General features: G+C 37.8%; 1 protein-coding gene across 5 annotated transcripts in view; it reads right to left on the bottom strand.

Annotated features, from left to right (window-relative positions):
- VPS8 (VPS8 subunit of CORVET complex) overlaps positions 1-22,538 on the bottom strand; it is a 253,246-nt gene that overhangs the window by 31,447 nt on the left and 199,261 nt on the right. For all 5 annotated transcript variants that reach the window (XR_015240159.1, XR_015240160.1, XR_015240161.1 and 2 more), the window contains exon 45: positions 6,866-6,919. Coding sequence is in view for 2 of the 5 variants with exons in the window: in XM_086674896.1 (XP_086531022.1) it covers positions 6,866-6,919 (54 nt within the window). In the remaining 3 variants the exon portion in view is untranslated. The remainder of the gene's footprint in view (positions 1-6,865; positions 6,920-22,538) is intronic.

The raw sequence follows: 22,538 nt of genomic DNA, 5'->3' as shown, positions 1-22,538 counted from the left end.
CAGATCATAACCATGGAGAAGAATAAGAAAAGAACACGGCAGCAGCAGGAAGGCCCAGGACTGTGTTAAACTTCACGTGAGCCCACAGTTCCTGGAAAACAGCTACAGTTAAGGAAATCATCATATCCTGTTCTGGGAAACGGCTTACTGCAAAGAGCCCTCCTTTGCCCTAAGTCTGAGACAAAATCCACCATGCTACCAAGTTCATCTATGACAAAGCCAGACACAGACCCACCAAATTTCCATTCTTTACCTCCTAAAAGACTAATGGAACTGTCTGTCCCAATTCAGGGAACAAAATGTTAACTGATGACCAAGCTTTAGTTAAGCTTCTTTCCTTCCCCAAGCCTTTGACACACCCTCAACCTGAGCCAGCCTACAACCCCTCAATGGTTCCTTCTGAGAATAGGCTGACTGTAAGGAAACATTTCTAGTTAATTATCTGATTCTACCACCGACTCCCTCATATCTGATTCTTTCTAGCCCTGTTTACTAGCCCCTGTAAATAAATTCCTTTCTGCCTTTCTTTCTTTTTTTTCTTTAAGTAATCTCTATGCCCAACGTGGGGTGGGGCTCAAACTCACGACCTCAAGATCAAGAGTCGCATGCTCTACCAAATGAGCCAGCCAGGCACCCCTGCCTGATTTTTTGACACTCTTGTAATCTTAAGGTCGGACTAGTCTCCTAATGGCAAAAGCCCCTCCTTTTACTGCAATGATTCCTTTGAATAAAGTCTCCCCTGACTAAAGTCAACATTTTTGTTTTTGTTATTTTTTTTATAGACAATATACTCTAGTAGCTCAGGCTAGATGTTAGGGTCCAGCTGAAATCACCCAGCACATCAATGAAAATGTCACTTGAGTTTTATGCAACCATAGGCTCAGAAAAGCAGCCCAACTTCTCACCCATGGCAGGAAAAGCTCTGCAGGAGTTCTGAGTGGCAGACATCCTGCCAAGGATCAAACACCTCCACTAACAGATAACGAATGTGCCATCTCAGAAGGTAACTTCGTCCCCTATTAGAAAATTCTCATAATTAAGCTGACATTTCCATCTCCGTGGCTGTGACCCACAGGCACCAGTTCTGTCCTCTGAACTACACAGAATTCCTATGTTTCCTTTTAAATCTTTCCGCTGTCTGAAGGCAGCTGCACCTCATCTACTTCACATCGGCATAACAAGGCACCTGGCCCGTAGAGACCGTCCACTCCGTCTACGCCAAAAAAAAAAAAAAAAAAAAAAAAAAAAAGACCAAATCTTGTCCTCAGTTTGCTTATTTTAAAGAAATTTTTAAAATATTTTTTAAAGCTTATGTATTTATTTTCAGTGAGTGAGAGAGAGAGAGGCAGAGAGAAAAGGAGAGAGACAATCCCACATAGGCTCTGCGCTGTCAGTGTTGACCCTGACGTGGTGCTCGAACCCATGAACCATGAGATCGTGACCTGAGCCCAAATCAAGATTTGGATGCTCAACCATCTGAGCCACCCAGGCACCCCCTTTTAAAAATCAGCAGAGGCATGGAAGTCACATTTGGATATTAAGTTCTACTAAGAAAAATTAGGAAAGAGGCAGCACACATCCAGCAAGGGCTATCTATCACTATTTGTTCAGGAGGGTCCAGTCAGCTGAGACATTGCAGCCAGCTTTTCCTGTTGTTATGGAAACAGTGCCTCTGTGAGAGGCTTTTTCCCTTAAAGATAACCCCTCAGTCTCCCCCCTCCAATGATTCAATAAAGATCATGAGTGAGTATAGTCGTCCACATTCCTGACATGAGTGGCAAGACTGGAACAGACTATAAAAATTTTAACCCACCAGAACACTCGGACAAAACAAACAAAACAAAACAAAAAAACTGCTCCAAATTCTTATATTATACTTGAATACTTGAGAAACTGCTAATCAATTTCTAGGAGGCTTGGCTATTAAATCCAACAGTTTAGCACTATTAACTTGTAAATGTGTTGACAGAAAGAACTACATTTCACTGACTTTTGTCCTTCCAAGATCAGGCATCTTGAGGCATGTTGAATACTGACTAAATTTACCCAGGCCTATCAGAAAGGCCTTCCACTCTGCCACTCCCAGTACCTTGTTCCTAACTGGAGTAAGTCACTCTGGAGACACCATCAACTGTGGACTCTTCCAGTGGGTTCCACCAGCCTGAGGATACTCTTTAGCCAGAGCTCCTAGTCCCTCAGACTTCTGCAAACACACCAGCAGAGACAGCTCATCTCAAACAGGAGATGGCTCAGGGAATATAACCATGCTTTTGTGATTGAGATGTAAGACAAAATTGCTTTCTCTGGTTATTGTGCGTGTAATAATCCCAACCTTGCTACACAAATTCCTAGTTGGTGTTTCTTTAATACTCAAGAAAAGATCCATCAAAGCTGAGTGGTTTTTGATGCTGCCTTCAACTAACTCTCCAAACTCATTTATCACCTCAAACATTCTCAACACCTCCAATTTTAATCTCTTCTAGTTTAATTGCAAGGGACTTTTACAGTAATTTTTATTTTAGGAAAATGCTGCCTGGTCTTTAAATTTCTAGCCATCCATGATCAAACACTGAAAAAGTCCTAGGGAAGAATGTGTATCCAACTTCATTGAGGTTATCAGACCTTCTGAGGAAGAAATTTTATATACATAAGATAGATATTACACACAAATCTTACATGACATATACATATGCATTTTTAAAAAATATCTAAAATGCAAAATGCTCATGTTGCAAACAGATGTTATGTACATATATGCATGGAATTTGCAGATTCTGACATGTGGCAGCAGAGTGAAGAGCGACTCCTACATGAGACAACGACCTCAGGAAGTTCAGCAGAACCCTACAGAACATGCCTCTATTTCCTCAGCACTTGAATCCAGCTCTTGACAGAGCCAATATTGACAACACAGTCACAAATACTCTCTTCAGTTATTGGTCAACAGAGGCTCTTTGGCTCAAATCAAGAACATTATTGCTCCTTTGTGTTTCTTACACATGTCACTTTTGGCAGTCAACTGCTCAACAGACACTGCTGGTGCCTCCATCTGCCAATGCCACTTTGACAATGTAGCTCCAGGATGATAACCAGAATATACATGTAGGTGTACATATATATGCACACACAAACAAAAATACATACACAACTAGGGAAGTACCGATTAGGTATTCAGTTTCACAGTGTGCTCACTCAAATGCTACTGATACAGCTCAAACAGTAAGGGACTGACCATGCTGGGAATATAAGCCTGGCACAGCAGTGATGATTCATTTGTTCGTTCTCTATTTATTCAGGCCCAGAAACTTCTTTTCCCCTCACTTCCCATATATGGAATCTCTTTCATGTACCTCTCATTCACTCAACAACTACTGATTGACGACTTCATTCTACACTAAGGGATTCAACAGCAAGCAAGACCGACGTAGTTCCTGCCCTCATGAGGCATACAGTCTCCAATGGGGGATACATATAGATAAGGAGGCAATTCCAACATAGCCAGGTAAACATGTTGGTAGGTGGGGACCAGTTCAGGCGCTATGAGAGAAAGCTCAATAAAGGAAAGACACCTAGGTCACACTTAAGGTGTCAGAAAGAGTTTTGGGGGGAAAAATACCTAAGAATCCGAATCTATTTCATCTCCTCATTCCATTAATACAGCACAGACTGAGGACCTTCTTTCTTGCCTGGACACGGTCTATTCTTCTGATCGATCTTTCTGCCTTTAATCTCACCTTTGACAGAAACCTTTATCTTCAAGATAAAAAGCGAGCTTCACACACTAGGGCTCTTTGTGATCTGGACTCCCACTTATTTCACCAGGCTTTTGCACGCTCCCATATTTAAGGTATACAGAACCATTTCTGAAGTGTCCTGTACTCACCCATGTCTACCCGAAATATCTCTTCCCTTGTGTTTCAAGGCTGATCAAGCTTTATCTTCTTTGGGAAACCTTCCCTGACCACTTATTCTGAGAGAGGCAACTGTTCTGATATGTATTTTAGCATTAATTCAGACATCATAAACAGTGTGATATTAAGTATGTGCTATTTTGTTTAGGGTTCAACTTAGGGACACTCAGTGGCCCCAACCTAGAATCCGTACTTCAGAGATTGCTAGCTAACATGAATTCCCAAAAGCATCTATTAAAAGTCCTTTAGCTGTCCATAGCTGTTCACCAACACCTAAGACTTTGCTCATTACCTCCAAACAAACAAACAAACAAACAAACAAACAAAAAAACCCAGAAATTTTTCTGTTGGTGAGATTAATGTCTTAGTAATCAGAATGATAACTATGAGAGATAGACTCTCATTGCTAAAATAAAAGGTATTCATATATATTTTTATGCACTGAATAAAATGTTTTAGAAATAGTCCCAATTCTTGAATGGAGAGTGAGTCTGTACCTGATCACTTAGGAATGCCACCGGGGGCCACCTGTGTCCAGTCATTCTAGGCTTTGGAAGTTTCTGTTTGTCTGATGCTGATTACAAGAGGATGAGAATCCTACTTCTGTAACATTGCTACACCTCTGACAGTGGTTAGACAGATAGCTAGGACATTCCCAAGTTTAAAATATAGGTTACAGGAACCAATTTCTAAATGAATATTTAATAAACATCTTTAAGTATGGCAGAATTTGTTTTCTTATAATCTAGTAATAAAGCTCTAAGGGAGCAGCTAAGTATTTCTCAAACTTTTTCATTGGGATTTTTACATAAAGAGCATAAGAGCTGTAGTAAATCCATCTAGTCATCCCCAACCAGCCTCTCCTCTCTGCTCTTTGTACCCTGCGCACCTTCCATGGCATGTGTCAAACTGTATGGTAATGTCTACCTTCCCTACTAAATGCTGAGGTCCTTAAGAACAAAGGCTATTTTTCATCTCTGTTGCCCCTTGCTTATTTATTAGCTCAGCATCTACATAAAGAAACACCTGTTGGATGGACAATAATACAAAGTAGCGTAACAGAGTGACAGGACATCTAACTAGGATGGGGGGATTTGTGTTTTTTTTTTTTTTTTTTTTTTTTTTTTAATTTTTTTTTTCAATGTTTATTTATTTTTGGGACAGAGAGAGACAGAGCATGAACGGGGGAGGGGCAGAGAGAGAGGGAGACACAGAATCGGAAACAGGCTCCAGGCTCCGAGCCATCAGCCCAGAGCCTGACGCGGGGCTCGAACTCCCGGACCGCGAGATCGTGACCTGGCTGAAGTCGGACGCTTAACCGACTGCGCCACCCAGGCGCCCCTGGGATTTGTGTTTTAACACTAGTTTGAGCAATAGCTGAGTCCTTATGTCAATAATTTACCAGGTTAGGCACTTAAATAGTATCTCATTTAATCTTCAGGATCCTTCTGAGAGGTAGCACCATCATTTACAGCAAAGGAAGCAGAGAGACTGGCTAAGAAAGTTATTCAGATAAGTAAGAGGAAGAGTCAATATTTGAACCCAAATCTGGTTGAATCTAAAGCACATTTTTAACCTCTACTTTAAAAGTGTGTTCCATAGCTCACACTTGAAAACTTAGGTGAAAAAAATCTCCCTCTGGATTCCAATTTCCTCATCTGTTTACTGAATGACACCAAGTGTCTCCAGCCCTCTCCACTCCTCAGGTTACAGTGTGGCGGTTCCAGGCAGTGACAACCAAAGCCTCAATCTTGCCTGCCTTTTTCTGTCCTGACAAAAATGGAAGAGATTTTCCTGTGCAGCATGTGACAGGGCTTTTCACCTAACATATCTTCTTTTCATTCTTTTTTTCTTTTAAAAACGTCTCAGGGGATTCTGCAGGCAGAGAAGAGGGATCCGTTTTTGGCACATTGCTTTGAAGCTAGAACCTGCTGTTAGTTAACAGAGCCACCAAGTTGTTATTTTTGTTCTACAATTCTTCACTGACATGGATGCTGGCTGAAATTATAAAAAAGGGCAAGGAAAGAAAACCTACATCCAGGGACACTTCAATTGTCAGAAAAATAAAAGTGGTAAAAGAAAACAGTAAAAATGTCAGCTTGTTTTTACCACATTTCAACTGCACTCTTGCAGCTGTACACAGAAAAAGATTTTAAGTGGTTCTCTTGACATCATCTGAGAATTGCTCAACTGAAAGACTCACACCCTATCTGTGCTACAAATTTTATAGTCAGGGATTGAAGTGGCATACGTAAATACCACAAATATTTACTGAGCACCTTCTTATGTAGTACGTGCTGAAATGTTAACATCTCGGGCCAGTTTTCTATAGGCACAGCTATCTGGAGGGAAAGCACATCAGTAAGGAAAGAGTATCTTGAACCATCCTCCTTAGAATATCTTTCATATGCACCATTCAATGATCAGAATACTTGCCTGGTAAAGCAAATGGTAATTCTAGAACAATTAAAGTTCTTAGTTGGCAGGAGACTGATGCTAGGCCCAAATCCCCACTTGGCTTCTCTGGAAAAGCCAAGGAATTCTGGTGAAATGTCACTGAGGTATTTAATCAGAAAAAACTTTTGACAGCATTAAGATGATTAAAAATCAGTGTCATTTCGAGAAAGTTGTTCAACAGAGAATAAACACACAGAAGGAGGAAGGTGGGTTTGTGCCTTTAAAACTCACTGTCTACAAATGAGCAAAGGAAAAAAAAGACCAAGAAACAGACTCAACTATAGAGAACAAACTGATGGTTACCAGAGGGGAGGTGGGTGGGGTACGATGGGTGAAATGAGTGATGAGGATTAAGGAGGGCACTTGTGATGAGCACTGGGCCATGTATGGAATTGTTGAATCACTATATTGTACACCTGAAACTAATATAACACTGTATGTTAATTATACTGGAATCAAAATAAAAATTTAATAAATTAAAAAAAACCCTCACTTACCTTCTTAACAGCAGGATCCCCTTTGGATGGAGGACAAGGAGGAGACATTTTTACCTGGAAAAAAAAAGGCAAACATTTTATTTTATTTAATGCTTTTTTTGAGAGAGAGAGAGACAAAGAACGGGGGGTGGGGTGGGGGCAGCGAGAGAAGGAGACACAGAATTCGAAGCAGGCTCCAGGCTCTGAGCTGTCAGCACAGAGCCTGATGTGGGGCTCGAACTCATGAACCATGAGATCGCGACCTGAGCCGAAGTTGGATGCTTAACTGACTGAGCCACCCAGGCACCCCAAAGGCAAATATTTTAATATACTTTTGGTTATAATCTAGTTTTATTTGATCCACACTCAAAACAACTCAACTAGAATTGGTATAACCGAGATAAAATAGACCTTTTCAGAGGAACAATGAAGAGATTTTTTTAAGTCCCTATGAAACTTTTCCAGAGATCAAAAGTCAGTAGTTAGCCAAGATTAAAATATGATTAGTGTAAGAAAAGTAGAACAGATGGTCCAGACTGGTTTTAACCAAATAGTGGGGAACCAAATAGACACAGATCTTTGTTGACAATGTTAACCAAGTGACACACTATGCAATAGTCAGCATTTCTTGCAGAGGCCAACTCAAAGCATTCTTTGTGATATAATAGCCCTTTTTAAGTAAAACAGGCACAAAAGAGTTTGATAAAATAGTGAAAGATTTAGAAGAAGTATCAGCCAAACCATAACAAAACAATGTTTAGCTCAAGGAAGAGAAGATTGATGGTATAGGGATATCTTGAAATATTTAGGGTTGAAAGAGATTGTCAGATTAGAAAAATGAGCAAGACTCAACTACACGTTGCCTGCAAAAACCGTATTTTAAATATAAAGGCACAAATAGGTTACAAGCAAAGGGATTGCAAAGACAGCACTAGATTTCAGAGCAAAGACTATTAGCATGGATAAAGAAGATCATTTCACAATAATAAAGGGGTCCAATTCATCAGGAAGACGTAACAATCCTAAATGTCCATGCATCTAATAGCTTAAAAATACATAAAATAAAAATTGATAGAATTGAAAGGAGAAAAAGATTTTATAGTTATAGATTTCCATATCCTTCTCTCTCAGTATTGTTAGAGAACAAATGGGCAGATAATTAGCAAGGATTTAGAAGATTTACATGATATAATCAACTAACTCGATCAGTTGGACATCAACAGAACACTCCACCCAGCAAAAGCAGTACATTCTTTTCAAGTGCATGCGGACCACTTACAAGCCACATAGACTATTTTATACCAATAAAACAATTCTCAGCAAACGTAAACAGATCCAAGTGATACTAAAAAGTTTCTCTGATAACAATTTATCATGGAAATAATTTAGAATCAGTAACAGAAAGATCTCTAAAAAAATTCCCAAATATTTAGGAACTATTAACCAAATAACCAATGGGTCAAAGAAGAAATCAAAAGGAAATTAGATCCTAGAAACACCCAACCTAGCAAGAATGAATCATGAAGAGGGGCGCCTGGGTGGCGCAGTCGGTTAAGCGTCCGACTTCAGCCAGGTCACGATCTCGCGGTCCGTGAGTTCGAGCGCCGCGTCAGGCTCTGGGCTGATGGCTCAGAGCCTGGAGCCTGTTTCCGATTCTGTGTCTCCCTCTCTCTCTGCCCCTCCCCCATTCATGCTCTGTCTCTCTCTGTCCCAAAAATGAATAAACGTTGGAAAAAAAAAATTTTTTTTAAAAAATAAAAAATAAAAAAAAGAATGAATCATGAAGAAACAGAAAATCTGAACAGCCAATAACTAGTAAGGACACTGAATCCATAATCAAAACCTCCAACAAAGAAAAGCCCAGGTCCAGATAACTTCATTGATAAACTCTAACAAACATTCAAAGAATTAACACCAATCCTTCTAAAACTCTCCCAAAAAATTAAGGAGAAGGGAACACTTCCAACCTCATTTTAGGAGGTCAGCATTACCCTGATATTAAAGCCAGAAAAGGACACTACAAGAAAATTACAGGCCAATATCCCTGATAAACAAGGATGGAAAATCCTCAACAAAATACTAGCAAACTGAATTCAACAGTACATTATAAGGACCATATACCACGATTAAGTGGGATATATCCCTGGGCTGCAAAGATGTTTTAACATATACAAATTAATAAAGGTGATATGTCACATTAACAGAATTAAGGGGAAAAAAACTCTGATCATCTCAATCGATGCAGAAAAATTCTTTGCCTTCTCATGATAAAAACACTCAATAAACTAGGATTAGAATGAAACTACCTTCTTCTTACATAATACCTACCTTCTTACATAATAAAGGCCATGTATAAAAAAACCTCCACAACTAACATCACACTCAATGATGAAACATTAAAAGCTTTTCCTCTAAAATTAGCAACAATGCCTGCTTTCACCACTTCTACTGAATATAGTATTGGAAATTCTTGCCAGAGCAATTGGGCAAGAAAAAGAAATAAAGGCCATTCACATTGGAAAGGGGAAAAGTAAAACTATTTCTATTTGCCGATGACATATTGTATGTATAAAACTACAGAATCCACAAAAATATCAGTTAGAATAAACAAATAAAGGACACAAATCAGCATATAAAAATCAGTGTGTTTTTGATGAACAATCTGAAAATGAAATTAAGAAAACAATTTCACTTACCACAGCATCAAAAAGAATAAAATACTTAGGGATAAACTTAGCCAAGGAGGCAAAAGACTGGTACACTGAAAACTTTTTATAAACCGTTGCTGAAAAAAATTAAAGGAGACAAAGATAAAAAGAAAACATCCTGTATTCATGGACTGGAAGACTGAATTGTTAAGATGTCCATACTACCGAAAGCAATCTATAAATTCAAGGCAATTCTTATCAAAATCTCAGTGACATTATTGTAGCAGGAATCTTGCACAGAGAGTCATGACACTGAAGCTTTTCTCCCCAGGAAGCAATTTTATTCGTGCCGTCACTGCTCAGTTTGGTTCCTACAGAAGAACTGAGCCCCAAGCACCACGTGGTGTAGTTTTTGTACACATTTTTTACTTCTTTGTCTCCCACATATGGTAACAGACAAACACGCAGTCTGATTAAGTGGTCTCATGTTACAAGGTCATGAGGGATGTTTTCACGTATGCTTATAGCCAGGTTGCCTTGAGGTTTTTTTTTTTTTCTTAGTGAGGGGACCCTACCACATTATAACAGAAATAGAAAAATCCATCCTAAAATTCACATGGAACCTCATGGGACTCTAAATAGCCAAAACAATCTTGAAAAAAACCCAAAGTTGGAGGTCTCATATTTCCTAGTTTCTAAATTTCTATAAAACTATAGAAATCAGAACTGTGCTACTGGGCTAAAGACATACAGACCAATGGAATAATGAGACCAGAAATAAATCTTCACAGATAAGGTCAAATGGTTTTTGACAAGGGTGCCAAGACCCACTCAAAAGGGGAAAACAACAGTCTTTTCAATAAATGGTACTGGAAAACGAGATATCCATATGCAAGAGAATCAAGTTAGACTTTTACCTTACACCACATATAAAAACTAACTCAAAGTGGATCAAAAAGACCTAAATACAAAAGCTAAAACTATAAAACTCTTATAAGAAAACACAGGGAAAATTTCATAACACTGGATTTAGCAATGATTTCTTAAAGATGACACCAAAGTTACAAACAACAATTAACAAAAAAGTAGACAACTGAACTACATCAAAATTAAAAATTTTGCATACCAAAGGACACTTATAGAGTAAAAAGGCAAGTCACTGAATGGAAGAAAATATTGGCAAATGCCACATGACAAATATCCAGAATAAGGGATTAATATCTTGAATATACAGAGAATGCTTAAAATTCAATAACAAACCAAAATACCAGATCAAAAATGAGCAAAGCACTTGGACATTTCTCTAAAGACATACAGATAGCCAATAAGCACACGAAAAGATGCACAACATCATTAGTCATTCACAAAATGCAAATTAAAAATACAATGAGATATCATCACACACACACCAGAGCAGCTGAAACTAAAAAGACTGACTACACCAAGGATGTGGAAGAACTGGAACCCTCATGTAATGCTGGTAGGAGAGTAAAATGGTACAACCACTTTGGAAAGCAGTTTGGTAGCTTCTTAAGATGATAAACACACATTTGCCATATGGGTCAGTCATTCCATTCCAAACGTATTTACCCAAGAGAAATGAAAGTATATGCCCACACAAAGACTTGTACACAAGTTTTCAAAACAGCTTCATCTGTAATAGCCAGAAACTGGACAAATGCAAATATCAACAGGTGAAATCATCAATAAGTAATGGTATATCCTTAGAACAAATCACTACTCAGCAGTAAGAAGAAATGAACTCTTATAAAAATATGGATGAATCTTAATTATGCTAATTGAAAAAAGACCAAAAAAGTATACTTCCCTTGATGGTTCCACTGATCTAAAATTCTAGAAAATGCAAAATAATCTACTGTAACAAAGCCAGTCGGTGCCTTCTGGGGAAGAGAATGGAAGAACTAAGTTTTTAGTAGTGAGAGGGTCACTCTCACTTTAGTAGTGAGAGTAGTAACAGGTCTGCAAAATGACCTTGATTGTAGTGATGGATTCAAGGATATATACATGCCGTATTTGTACAATCTGTATGCGTGTATTTTATGTTAATTATACTTTAATAAAGCATTTAAAGAAATTTATAGGATAAAGCTAAAACAGTGCTTAGAGGAAGAAATTTATAGCTTTTTATACTATCCTGGAGAATAAGAAAGGTTTAAAACGAAGGACCTATGCAAGCGAGAAAAAGAAAATCAAAGTAAAACCAAACTAAGTTGAGGGAAGGAAATAAGGAACAGAAATCAACGCAATTGAAATCAAACAAAATAACAGAGAAAATTAACAAAGCCAAAAGTTGGTTCTTTGAACATATCAACAAGACTGATAAACTCTTAGATTGATCAAGAGAATATAAATCAACAATATCAGTAATGAAAGATATACTACTACATACTACAATACTTACACACATTTAAAAGAGGCTATTATGAAAAATTTTATGCCAATAAATTTGACAAATTAGAACACTTTCCTTGAAAAGCAACTCAATAAAATGGACCCAAGATGAAACAGGAAATATAAATAACCCTATATTTATTAAAGAATTAAATGTTATCTAATCTTCTCATAAGGAAAACTCCCAAGTCCACATGCTTTTAGCAGTGAATTCTAGCAAATATGAAGTACACAGAGACTAATCTGTACTAATATAAAATTAGAACATCAATTCGTTAGTTTACAAGGAAAAATATAATCCTTATTGCAAGTAGTTCAACAGACAGTAGATACGATCTGTCTAGGATGATGCCACAGAGGTAGAAGTATTAGACAAGCAACTGGATTCAAGTTCTCCAGCCCCTTCAATTCTGATGGTCTACTTCTAAGAGTATACATGCTAAAGATACTTCCTACCACTGTGCCATCAGGCTATTCAAATAGGACCATACTGCAGCCTTTTTCTTTTTCTTTTCTTTTCTTTCTTTCTTTCTTTCTTTTTTTTTTTTTTTTTTGCCTTTCCCCTTTGACTTTCAGAATAAGCTTAGAAAACATAACCTCAGCTCAGGGGTCAAAACTGCTGGCTGTTCAGACTTTCCTTTCAGTCTGGTCGTTCAGCAGGTCTGCAAAAATTAGACTTGACAGTCTTTGCTTTAACGTACCATGACATTAATACTCTGGAATTCACTACAGATGTATGATATAGCTTGCTAAACGTTATCCAATTTTAACTACGGGTATGCTCTTTTTGAAAAGAGAGAAAATAGATTTTCAAAGCAAAGTAGGTATTTAAGCTTAAAAAAATGACCTCATGAAAGAATCTGCAGATTTTTAAAAACAAGCCAAGAACTAGATGTGATGCTGGACAATTTATCTGTGAAAGCTGTTCTCTGGAGATTAAGTTAGAGAGTGTTTGAAGTGGCAACAGAAATGGTTCAGCATTGCTCATGAAAGGTCTTATTTTTCATTTAACAGGATTCCTTCTGGAAATGCCTCAGGCAATGCAGCTTCAAAGAGACACTTTAAATCCAGGTGTGCAGACACCAGATCTGGGGATATGGATGATGTATTAAGCTATGGCCTTAGTAATGCTGAACTGTGGGGCACCTGGGTGGCTTAGTCAGTTGGGCATCCGACTTTGGCTCAGGTCACGATCTCACAGCTCGTGAGTTTGAGCCCCGTGTCAGGCTCTAGGCTGACAGCTCAGAGCCCGGAGACTGCTTGGGATTCTGTGTCTCCCTCTCTCTGCCTCTCCCCTGCTAGCGCTCTCTCTCTCTCTCTCTCAAAAATAAATAAACATTTAAAAAATTTTTTTTAAATGAACTTTTTTGATTTTTGTTAAAATGATTTCTGACAGACAAGCAATCTGATCTGAAGTTTAATAGCAATATGAATACCTTCTTTATCACTTTGTTAAACAAGCCTTGGTTTTTCTGATTACTAAAGGAATACATGGTTCACTTATAGAAGTTTAGAAAATAATAAAGAGCAAAACAAAGGAAATAAAAATCACAATCTAACCACACAGCAGCAACCACTATTAACATTTGGAATCACGCTGTTTTGTGATCTTTTCATGTTACATGTTGAAAGTGTCTATTTCACCATATCAGTATTCTTCTATGATTTTTCTATGAAGCAGTCCATTCACTGTATAGATATGCTGTGACTAACTTCACCGACTATTTGGAGGTTACTAGGACATGTGTTTCCAAAATTTTTTAATTAAGAAAATGTTGTCATAAACATCTTGACACATACTCTTGATGTGTTATTTCCATTGCATATATATTTACTAAGTCCCTGCTTCAAAGGGCATAGATGTTCAAAAACACATACTGCCGGTTTTTCTCCTGACAAGGAAGATGGATCCACAAACCTGCTTCCTAGAATTCTGAAATCCAAAGACTCTGAAACAAAAAATATTTTTTTTTTTAAACTTTTGGCACTGACAGCAAAATCCAACTGGAAGTGAAGTAAGGCTATTTATAGTCTTTATTTTTCCCACATAAGTATTTGATTATGGGATGCTGTCCTAGACTCTACTGGGAATGTTACATAATATACAATATATATACTGTATTACTTTTCTTTTAGCACTTCAAGGATGGCATTTTATTGTTTCTTTGTTTCTTGAGAAGTCAGCCATCAGAAACTTCTGCTTGCTCTCTAAACAACATTTTTTCCCATTTTGTTTAGAGCTAGGGCTGTTTGGCAGAAAGGCTGTTCAATATAGGTAACCCTTACCATTATTACAATTGGACCTTGTATTACATTTCTTTAAATACTCTTCCTGTATGATTCCTGCCTCTACTTCCTCCAGGACTTTAATTACAGGTGTTGTCTTTTGGTACCTGAAGTTGTTCCACAGTTCACTGCTGCTTTATTCATTTTTCCTCTTTGATTTGGGATATTTTCTGTTGCTATGTATTCAAGTTCACTAATCATTTCTTCTGCTATGTCCATTATGCTGTTAATCCCATTCAGTGTGCTCTGCAGCTCAGACACTGTAGTTTTAATCTCTAGATGTTCTATTGACTCTTTATAATTTCCATAACTCTATCGAACAGTTCTAGTCTCTCCTCTAGCTTCCTGAACATATGGAATACAATTATAATAACTGTTTTAATGTTCTTATTTACCAATTCTATCATTTGTGCCATTTCTGGGTCTGTTTCAATGGACTGCCTTTTTATTTTTTTTTTTTTTTAATTTTAGAGAGAGCTCACTCGCATGAGGAGGGGGAGAAGGGCAGGTGGAGAGACAGATCATCTTAAGCACGCACAACACTCAGCATGGAGCCCGATGAAGGACTTGATCCCATGACGCTGGGATCATGACCTGAGCAAAAATCAAGAGTAGGACACTCAACCAACTAAGCCATCCACGCGCCCTAAAGACTGCTTTTTTTCCCCCAATATATGAAATTTATTGTCAAATTGGTTTCCATACAACACCCAGTGCTCATCCCAAAAGATGCCCTCTTCAATACCCATCACCTACCCCTCCCCCCCCCAACTCCCCATCAACCCTCAGTTTGTTCTCAGTTTTTAAGAGTCTCTTATGCTTTGGCTCTCTCCCACTCTAACCTCTTTTTTTTTTTTTTTTTTTCCTTCCCCTCCCCCATGGGTTTCTGTTAAGTTTCTCAGGATCCACATAAGAGTGAACACATATGGTATCTGTCTTTCTCTGTATGGCTTATTTCACTTAGCATCACACTCTCTAGTTCCATCCATGTTGCTACAAAGGGCCATATTTCATTCTTTCTCACTGCCACGTAGTACTCCATTGTGTATATAAACCACAATTTCTTTATCCATTCATCAGTTGATGGACATTTAGGCTCTTTCCATAATTTGGCTATTGTTGAGAGTGCTGCTATAAACATTGGGGTACAAGTGCCCCTATGCATCAGCACTCCTGTATCCCTTGGGTAAATTCCTAGCAGTGCTATTGCTGGGTCATAGGGTAGGTCTATTTTTAATTTTCTGAGGAACCTCCACACTGTTTTCCAGAGTGGCTGTGCCAATTTGCATTCCCACCAATGGTGCAAGAGGGTTCCCGTTTCTCCACATCCTCTCCAGCATCTATGGTCTCCTGATTTGTTCATTTTGGCCACTCTGACTGGCGTGAGGTGATATCTGAGTGTGGTTTTGATTTGTATTTCCCTGATGAGGAGTGACGTTGAGCATCTTTTCATGTGCCTGTTGGCCATCCGGATGTCTTCTTTAGAGAAGTGTCTATTCATGTTTTCTGCCCATTTCTTCACTGGGTTATTTGTTTTTTGGGTGTGGAGTTTGGTGAGCTCTTTATAGATTTTGGATACTAGCCCTTTGTCCAATATGTCATTTGCAAATATCTTTTCCCATTCTGTTGGTTGCCTTTTAGTTTTGTTGGTTGTTTCCTTTGCTGTGCAGAAGCTTTTTATCTTCATAAGGTCCCAGTAGTTCATTTTTGCTTTTAATTCCCTTGCCTTTGGGGATGTGTGAAGTAAGAAATTGCTACAACTGAGGTCACAGAGGTCTCTTCCTGCTTTCTCCTCTAGGATTTTGATGGTTTCCTGTCTCACATTCAGGTCCTTTATCCATTTTGAGTTTATTTTTGTGCATGGTGTGAGAAAGTGGTCTAGTTTCAATCTTCTGCATGTTGCTGTCCAGTTCTCCCAGCACCATTTGTTAAAGAGACTGTCTTTTTTCCATTGGATGTTCTTTCCTGCTTTGTCAAAGATTAGTTGGCCATATGTTTGTGGGTCTAGTTCTGGGGTCTATTCTATTTCATTGGTCTATGTGTCTGTTTTTGTGCCAATACCATGCTGTCTTAATGATTACAGCTTTGTAGTAGAGGCTAAAGTCTGGGATTGTGATGCCTCCTGCTTTGGTCTTCTTCTTCAAAATCACTTTGGCTATTCGGGGCCTTTTGTGGTTCCATATGAATTTTAGGATTGCTTGTTCTAGCTTTGAGAAGAATGCTGGTGCAATTTTGATTGGGATTGCATTGAATGTGTAGACAGCTTTGGGTAGTATTAAGGATTGCTTTTTTTAAAGAAAAATTTTTAGAGCAGTTTCGGGTTTGCATCAAAATTGAGAGGAAGGTACAGAATAGCGCATACATCCCATGCTCCCACACCTGCACAGCCTTCCCCCTTATCAACATCCTCCACCACAGCAGTACATCTGTTACAACTGATGACACATTACACTGACACATCATTATCACCCAGAGTGATATAAACCCAGTTTATATTAGGGTTCACATTTGGTGTTGTTGCCTTCTATGGGTTTAGACAAACGTGTAATGACATATGTCCACTACTGTAACATTACACAGAGTATCTTCACTGCCCTAAAGTCTTCTGTGTTCCATTTATTCATCCCCCCTCCCCACTGGCCCCTGGCAGCCACTGATGTTTTTACTGCCTCCACAGCTTTGCCTTCTTCAGAATGTCATACAGTTGATTTTTTCCCTCCTCTTTATGACTTGCATTTTTCCTGCTTTCTTGCATACCTGGTAACTTTTGATCAAATGTCAGACATTGTGAATTTTACCTTGTTGGGTAAAATATTTTTGTAATCCCTACCATACTCTTGAACTTTGTTCTGGGATGTAGTTAAAATACTTGGAAATAATTTGGGGCACCTGTCTAGCCCAGCCAGAAGAGGATGTGACTTCACCTCGGGGTCGTGAGTTCGAGTCCCATGTTGGGTATACAGTAAACAAACCTAAAAAAAAAATAAATACTTGAAAATAATTTGATCTTTTTTAGGTTTTAAGTTTTGTGAGGTGGGATCAAAGCAGCCGTTAGTCTAGGGTTAACTTTTCCCTCAATATGATGGTCAAGACATAACTTAGTACTCAGTGCTGCCCTGTGAAGGATGCAGTGTTCCAGGCTGGCATTATTCCTGGCTGTATGTCAATCTGGGGGTACTGCTACCTCTAATCCTTTTGTGTGGTTCTTCTTCAGGCCTTGAGTGTTCTGCTTCCTCACACATGAGTGGACAATATTCAACTTAATACTGAAGGTTGTCTTATGCAGGTCTCTGGGGCTTTTTCCCTGTGCAGCTCTTTCCTGTTCATACTCTGTTCGGCAACCTCAAGCCACCTCGCCTTCTCTGGACTCCAGCTCTGCCTCCTCAACTCGGAGAGACCGGTGAGCTCTGCCTCGGTTTCCTCTTCCCTGTGCCATGGCTAATCTTTCTGCTAGCAGTATACTAAGGATGATCCTAGGGCTTACGTTATTTGTTTCTCATCTCTCAGGGGCCACACTTCTTCACTGCTCAATGTCCAATGTCTTGAGAACCACTGTTTATAAATGTTGTCTATTTCCGCCCAAGAACTCCAAATGCATCCTGTCAGAAATTGAAGTCCCTGTATTACCTTTTAAATAAAAAAACTTCTCAATTCTGAAACCTATCTTGTCAAAGGGATCTGGATAAGGGATTGTGCACTTGTACAAACATACCTTCCCAATACTAATGATTAAAGAGTGTCTGCCTCTTCACATCCTTAACAATATAAATGTGTATCTATTTTGAAATGTGTGCCAGTTTATTGTGTATTTTTAAAAATTAGCCAGTTTAATAACTTAAAAAAAGGCATCATATTGTTGTTTTAATTTGTATTTCTTTGATCACTGGTAATGAAGTTGAACATTTTTTCACATTTCATTGAACACTATTATTTTTAAATGTCACTTGCCCACATTCCCATCAAAGCTTTAGTTCTACATAAATCCTGGAAACACTTTTTGGGTACTATTGTTATCCTCTGGTCTTTTGGACATAAGCCTTTTCTGGATCAAAGTGAAGGGTGCAAACTTTCAGGGCTTTAAGCATCTGTTAAACCACTCTGGCAGTGGTGACAAGGGAGGTGCTCACAGAGACGTGACTGTCTATCCATTTTCCACAATCACAGTCAATACATTACATGTGTCCTCTGTTTCAAACCCTTCAATGTTTCCTACTACTTTAAGAATAAAAAGTAAACTCTTCACCAGATCTTCCAGGCTATTCAGGACATGGCCCTGCCTACCTCTTCAACCTCATTCCTTGCCACACTCCTCTTTAGTTTCTATGTTTCACCCACTGATCTTTTCTCAGTTCCTTGAACAAGTCAACCCTCTCCTCAGTTCCTCTGTGCTTGCTCTTCTCTTGCTTGGAATATTCTTCACATGGATGGTACTTTCCTGTCGTTCAGATCTTAGCTTAAATATCACCTCTGCAGATGGATATTCCTGGACCACCCTCCAGAGTAGGTTTCCCTCATGCTATTCTTCCCATAACATTCTATTCTTTCCCGATAGCACTTACAACCTATCACAATTTGGAGTTACACATGCAATTACAGTTTGCTTACAATTTAATTATCGTCTAGCTCTCTTCCTATATGGTAAGCTACGTAATGGTAGGAAATACGTTTTCAGGTTTTTTATTGTTGTTGTTGTTCAGTAATGTATACTCAGTCCCGAAAATATAGAATTTGGCCCAAAGTAGGCATATGTTAAATACTGGCTGAAATAATGAATCACTTAATACTAGGGTATAATAACAAGATTACTGGAAAATGGGTAAAAGTCTCCTCAAAGAGATTCATTTAAATTAGAATCATTTATCACCTCTCTGCACATCTAAGATACATTAACCCTCATTTAACTTGTAAATTTAAGTTACAGGATATTCTTTTGAGAAATGCTGCTATCACCAGATACTCAAATTTCATTGTTTAGCATTTAATTGGAATCTAATGTTTATAATGGGGAATTGACACTCTTTAAAAACGACAGATGAACACAGGGCATTAATACCAGTGTTCTGATTTCATTAAGCAGCTGGTAAAACAAATCTTCAATTTATAGTGGGAATCCAAATTAAATAAGAATTGGACAATGGTTAATAGAAAATTATGACCAGTGAGCCCAAATAAATGTCATGTACTGAGTAATTTCTTTGAAGTTTTAAATACTCTCCTCTGACATTATTTATAAATTTACCCCAAAAGACAAAACATTTTCTTAGACAACTCTAAAAATCAAAATATAAAACCAACCCCAAGTACCAAGAAAAGTATCAGCTTATTTCGTTTAATTCTTTTCTGTTCTGATGATTAAAGAATAAATAGGCAGTTATAGGTTTATTTGGAGTCTTCTTCTCATGTATTTACCTCTTATAAAAAAAAATAAACAAAAAAACCCACCTCTGATATTTGACTAATGTACCTGCCTCTCTACCAGTAAGAGATGATTTATCCAACTCTGAAAAGTTATCAAGCAATACATTATAAAACTTTCTGATAAGTCTTTAAATGTTGCTGGCACATAAAATGTGTTAGCTTACTACCAGCTCTCAAGAATTCTAAGCATACAATCTAGTAAATCTTCAATTACGTTTCTTTGAATTTGCAGCATGTTGTCTGTTGATCAACAATTATTTTAAAAATTAATACCAAGTTAATTTCTTCTATTGCTCATCAGTGCCAATGAAGATGGTTTTCTGCTACTATAAATTTGATAAAGGAATAGGAAAAGAAAATTTAATAACCCAAGAAAACTATTACATTATATTATATAGCAATACCATTTGTTGAGAAAATATAGTAGAATAAGTACTTCAGTTGAAATTAATTCTCCAATGTATGTTACCTGTGGGTAATACACACAGAAAACAAAACGGCAAATCAGAGAGACTTACAAGGTTTATTTGTGGACCTCAACACTTCAGACTAAGCTTTGTAAACCTGAGGCAATGATGGAGATAAGGAAGAAAAGACGGAGTCATTTTTCTGGCTTGTAAAGAGTAAAAGTAGTTATTCCATAGGAGAGCAGACTTCCTGGGGGAATAACTCCCCTCATGTCTGTGCCGACCCGTTTGGAGGCAACCAATCTGTCAGAGTTATTGCTTATATATACTGACCAGTTGTGCAAAAAAGACATGAGGTAAGGAGCAGAAGAAGACAGACCTTCTCTACCAAAAATACAGTTCTCAGGGTAACTGTTCCATCTTGTTGAGCCAGAGTTAGAAAATGACCATGGAAAAAATTATCCTAGGTCTTGGAAAAGAGTGAAACAAAAAGGGATTTGACTGAAGGATCATAGAGGCAGTGAGAAGGTTCAAATGCATTCAGTATCTCCTGGGAGTAGAGAGCAACACGTGGAAACTGACTGGCAATCTCAACCTGATTTTGGAGTCACTGGGCCCTCACCTCTGTGATCCTCCCTGCACTGGCTAGGAACTTAATGACCAGGGTTGACATTTTTCAAAGGAAATCGAGAGCACAAAGTACAACTTTCATAAAATACAATTTAATAAAAACCATCATAGACAGAATTAGTATTTTCATTTAAAATTTTCTTATAATTAAAAATGGAATGGCTCACACGTGGTAAGAAATCTTAATTAGCACAGCCAATATGGTATGGATGTATTTTAAAAATCAGCTTTCCCAGGTTTCAATCAAGTCAGAATGCTAAAAATAGGAACAGGCTGGAGGTAGGAAAATTGGGGGTGATAACGGTCCTATAAAACCTTGAGTTCAAATATTGGCCTCCCTTCTCTGAGCTACATCCAGTTCCTATAAAATAGGGAATATATCACTCATAAAATTATGGAAACTAGCATAAACACATCTTCAGCATATATTTGATAAATTTAATTTTCTCTTTCCTTCTTGTGTTACCAATCCACTAGATCTTTTTACAGTATCCTAGTAACACAGACAGCTAGAAGAAAATTTAAGAAATCCCAAATAGTTCTTACTCTAGAACTACTGCTTCATATGATTTGAGAATCATTCTTCATTATTAGCAAGTATCAAAGATTTAAAAAAAATTTTTTTTAAAGTTTATTTATTTTCAGAGAGACAGACAACGGGAGTTGGGGAGGAGCAGAGAGAGAGAGAGACAGAATCCCAAGTAGGCCCTGCACTGTCAGCAGAGCCTGATATGGGGCTCAAATTCACAAAACCATGAGATCATGACCTGAGCCAAAACCAAGAGTCAGATGCTTAACTAACTGAGGCACCCAGGAGCCCCAACGAAACATTTTCAAGAGGATCTGACTAGTAATCTTACTGGAGTTTCCTGAACAATGAAAAAATTGAGTCATCTCTCTTCCCTTCCAGAATGGGATTGCCTCATACAGCCTCAGAAGTAAAGCTGCCTTTGACATGTAGGTACAACTTCAAGATAATTTACCTTTTCCAGATGTTCTGAGAGAAGGCAGGAGGAAAGTCAATGAAATAGATTACTATCTTTCTTCACTGTATGAGGTGTGGGGACGCTGGTACAAGGCAACCAATGTACTATAAATGGCTTCAGGATTCGACACCTATTTAGGAAAAATTTCTCAGCAAAACATGGAATAAAAAATAACTTCCTAAAACATGATATAAAGGTTACACACTAAATGTCTGTGGTTAACATTAAACTTAATGATGAAAAATTGAACACTTTCCCCTAAGATCAGTAACAAGGCAAACAGATCTATTCTTATCATTCCTATTTAACACTGTACTGGAGGCCAATGTAATAAGGAAAAGAAATAAAAGGCATAAGATTGGAAACAAAGAAATAAAAGTCTTCATTTGCATATGATCTGATTATCTATGTAGGAAATACCAAAGAACCTATAAGAAAAATATTAGTACTAACAAGTAAGCTTTGTAAGGTCACTGGTCACTGGACACAAGATCAATATATGAAAAGAAGTTGTATTTCTGTATCCTAGCAATGAACAATTAGAAAATTGAAATATAAAACTGTAAAATATATATCAAAAGAAACTACATACTTAGAAATAAATCTTAGCAACAAAACATGCAAGATTTACATGCCAAAAACTATAAAGCATTGGTGAAATAAGTCAAAGAAGATTGAAATAAATTGATAGGTATACCATGTTAATGGATTGGAAGACTCAATATTGTTAAGCTATCAACTCTCCCTAAATTGATCGATCAACAGATCCAACACAATCCCAATAAAATTCCAGCATGACTTTTTTTGTAGAAATTGACAAGCTGATTTTAAAATTTATATGGAAAAGCAAAGGGATTAGAACAGCCAAATGTTAGTAAGAACAACAGACTTGGAGGACTCATAATAC

This window comes from Puma concolor, chromosome C2 (assembly GCF_028749965.1).
Source record: "Puma concolor isolate L17-30 chromosome C2, mPumCon1.1.hap2, whole genome shotgun sequence".
Lineage (NCBI taxonomy): Eukaryota > Metazoa > Chordata > Mammalia > Carnivora > Felidae > Puma > Puma concolor.
This window is presented reverse-complemented; position numbering and strand designations above follow the sequence as displayed.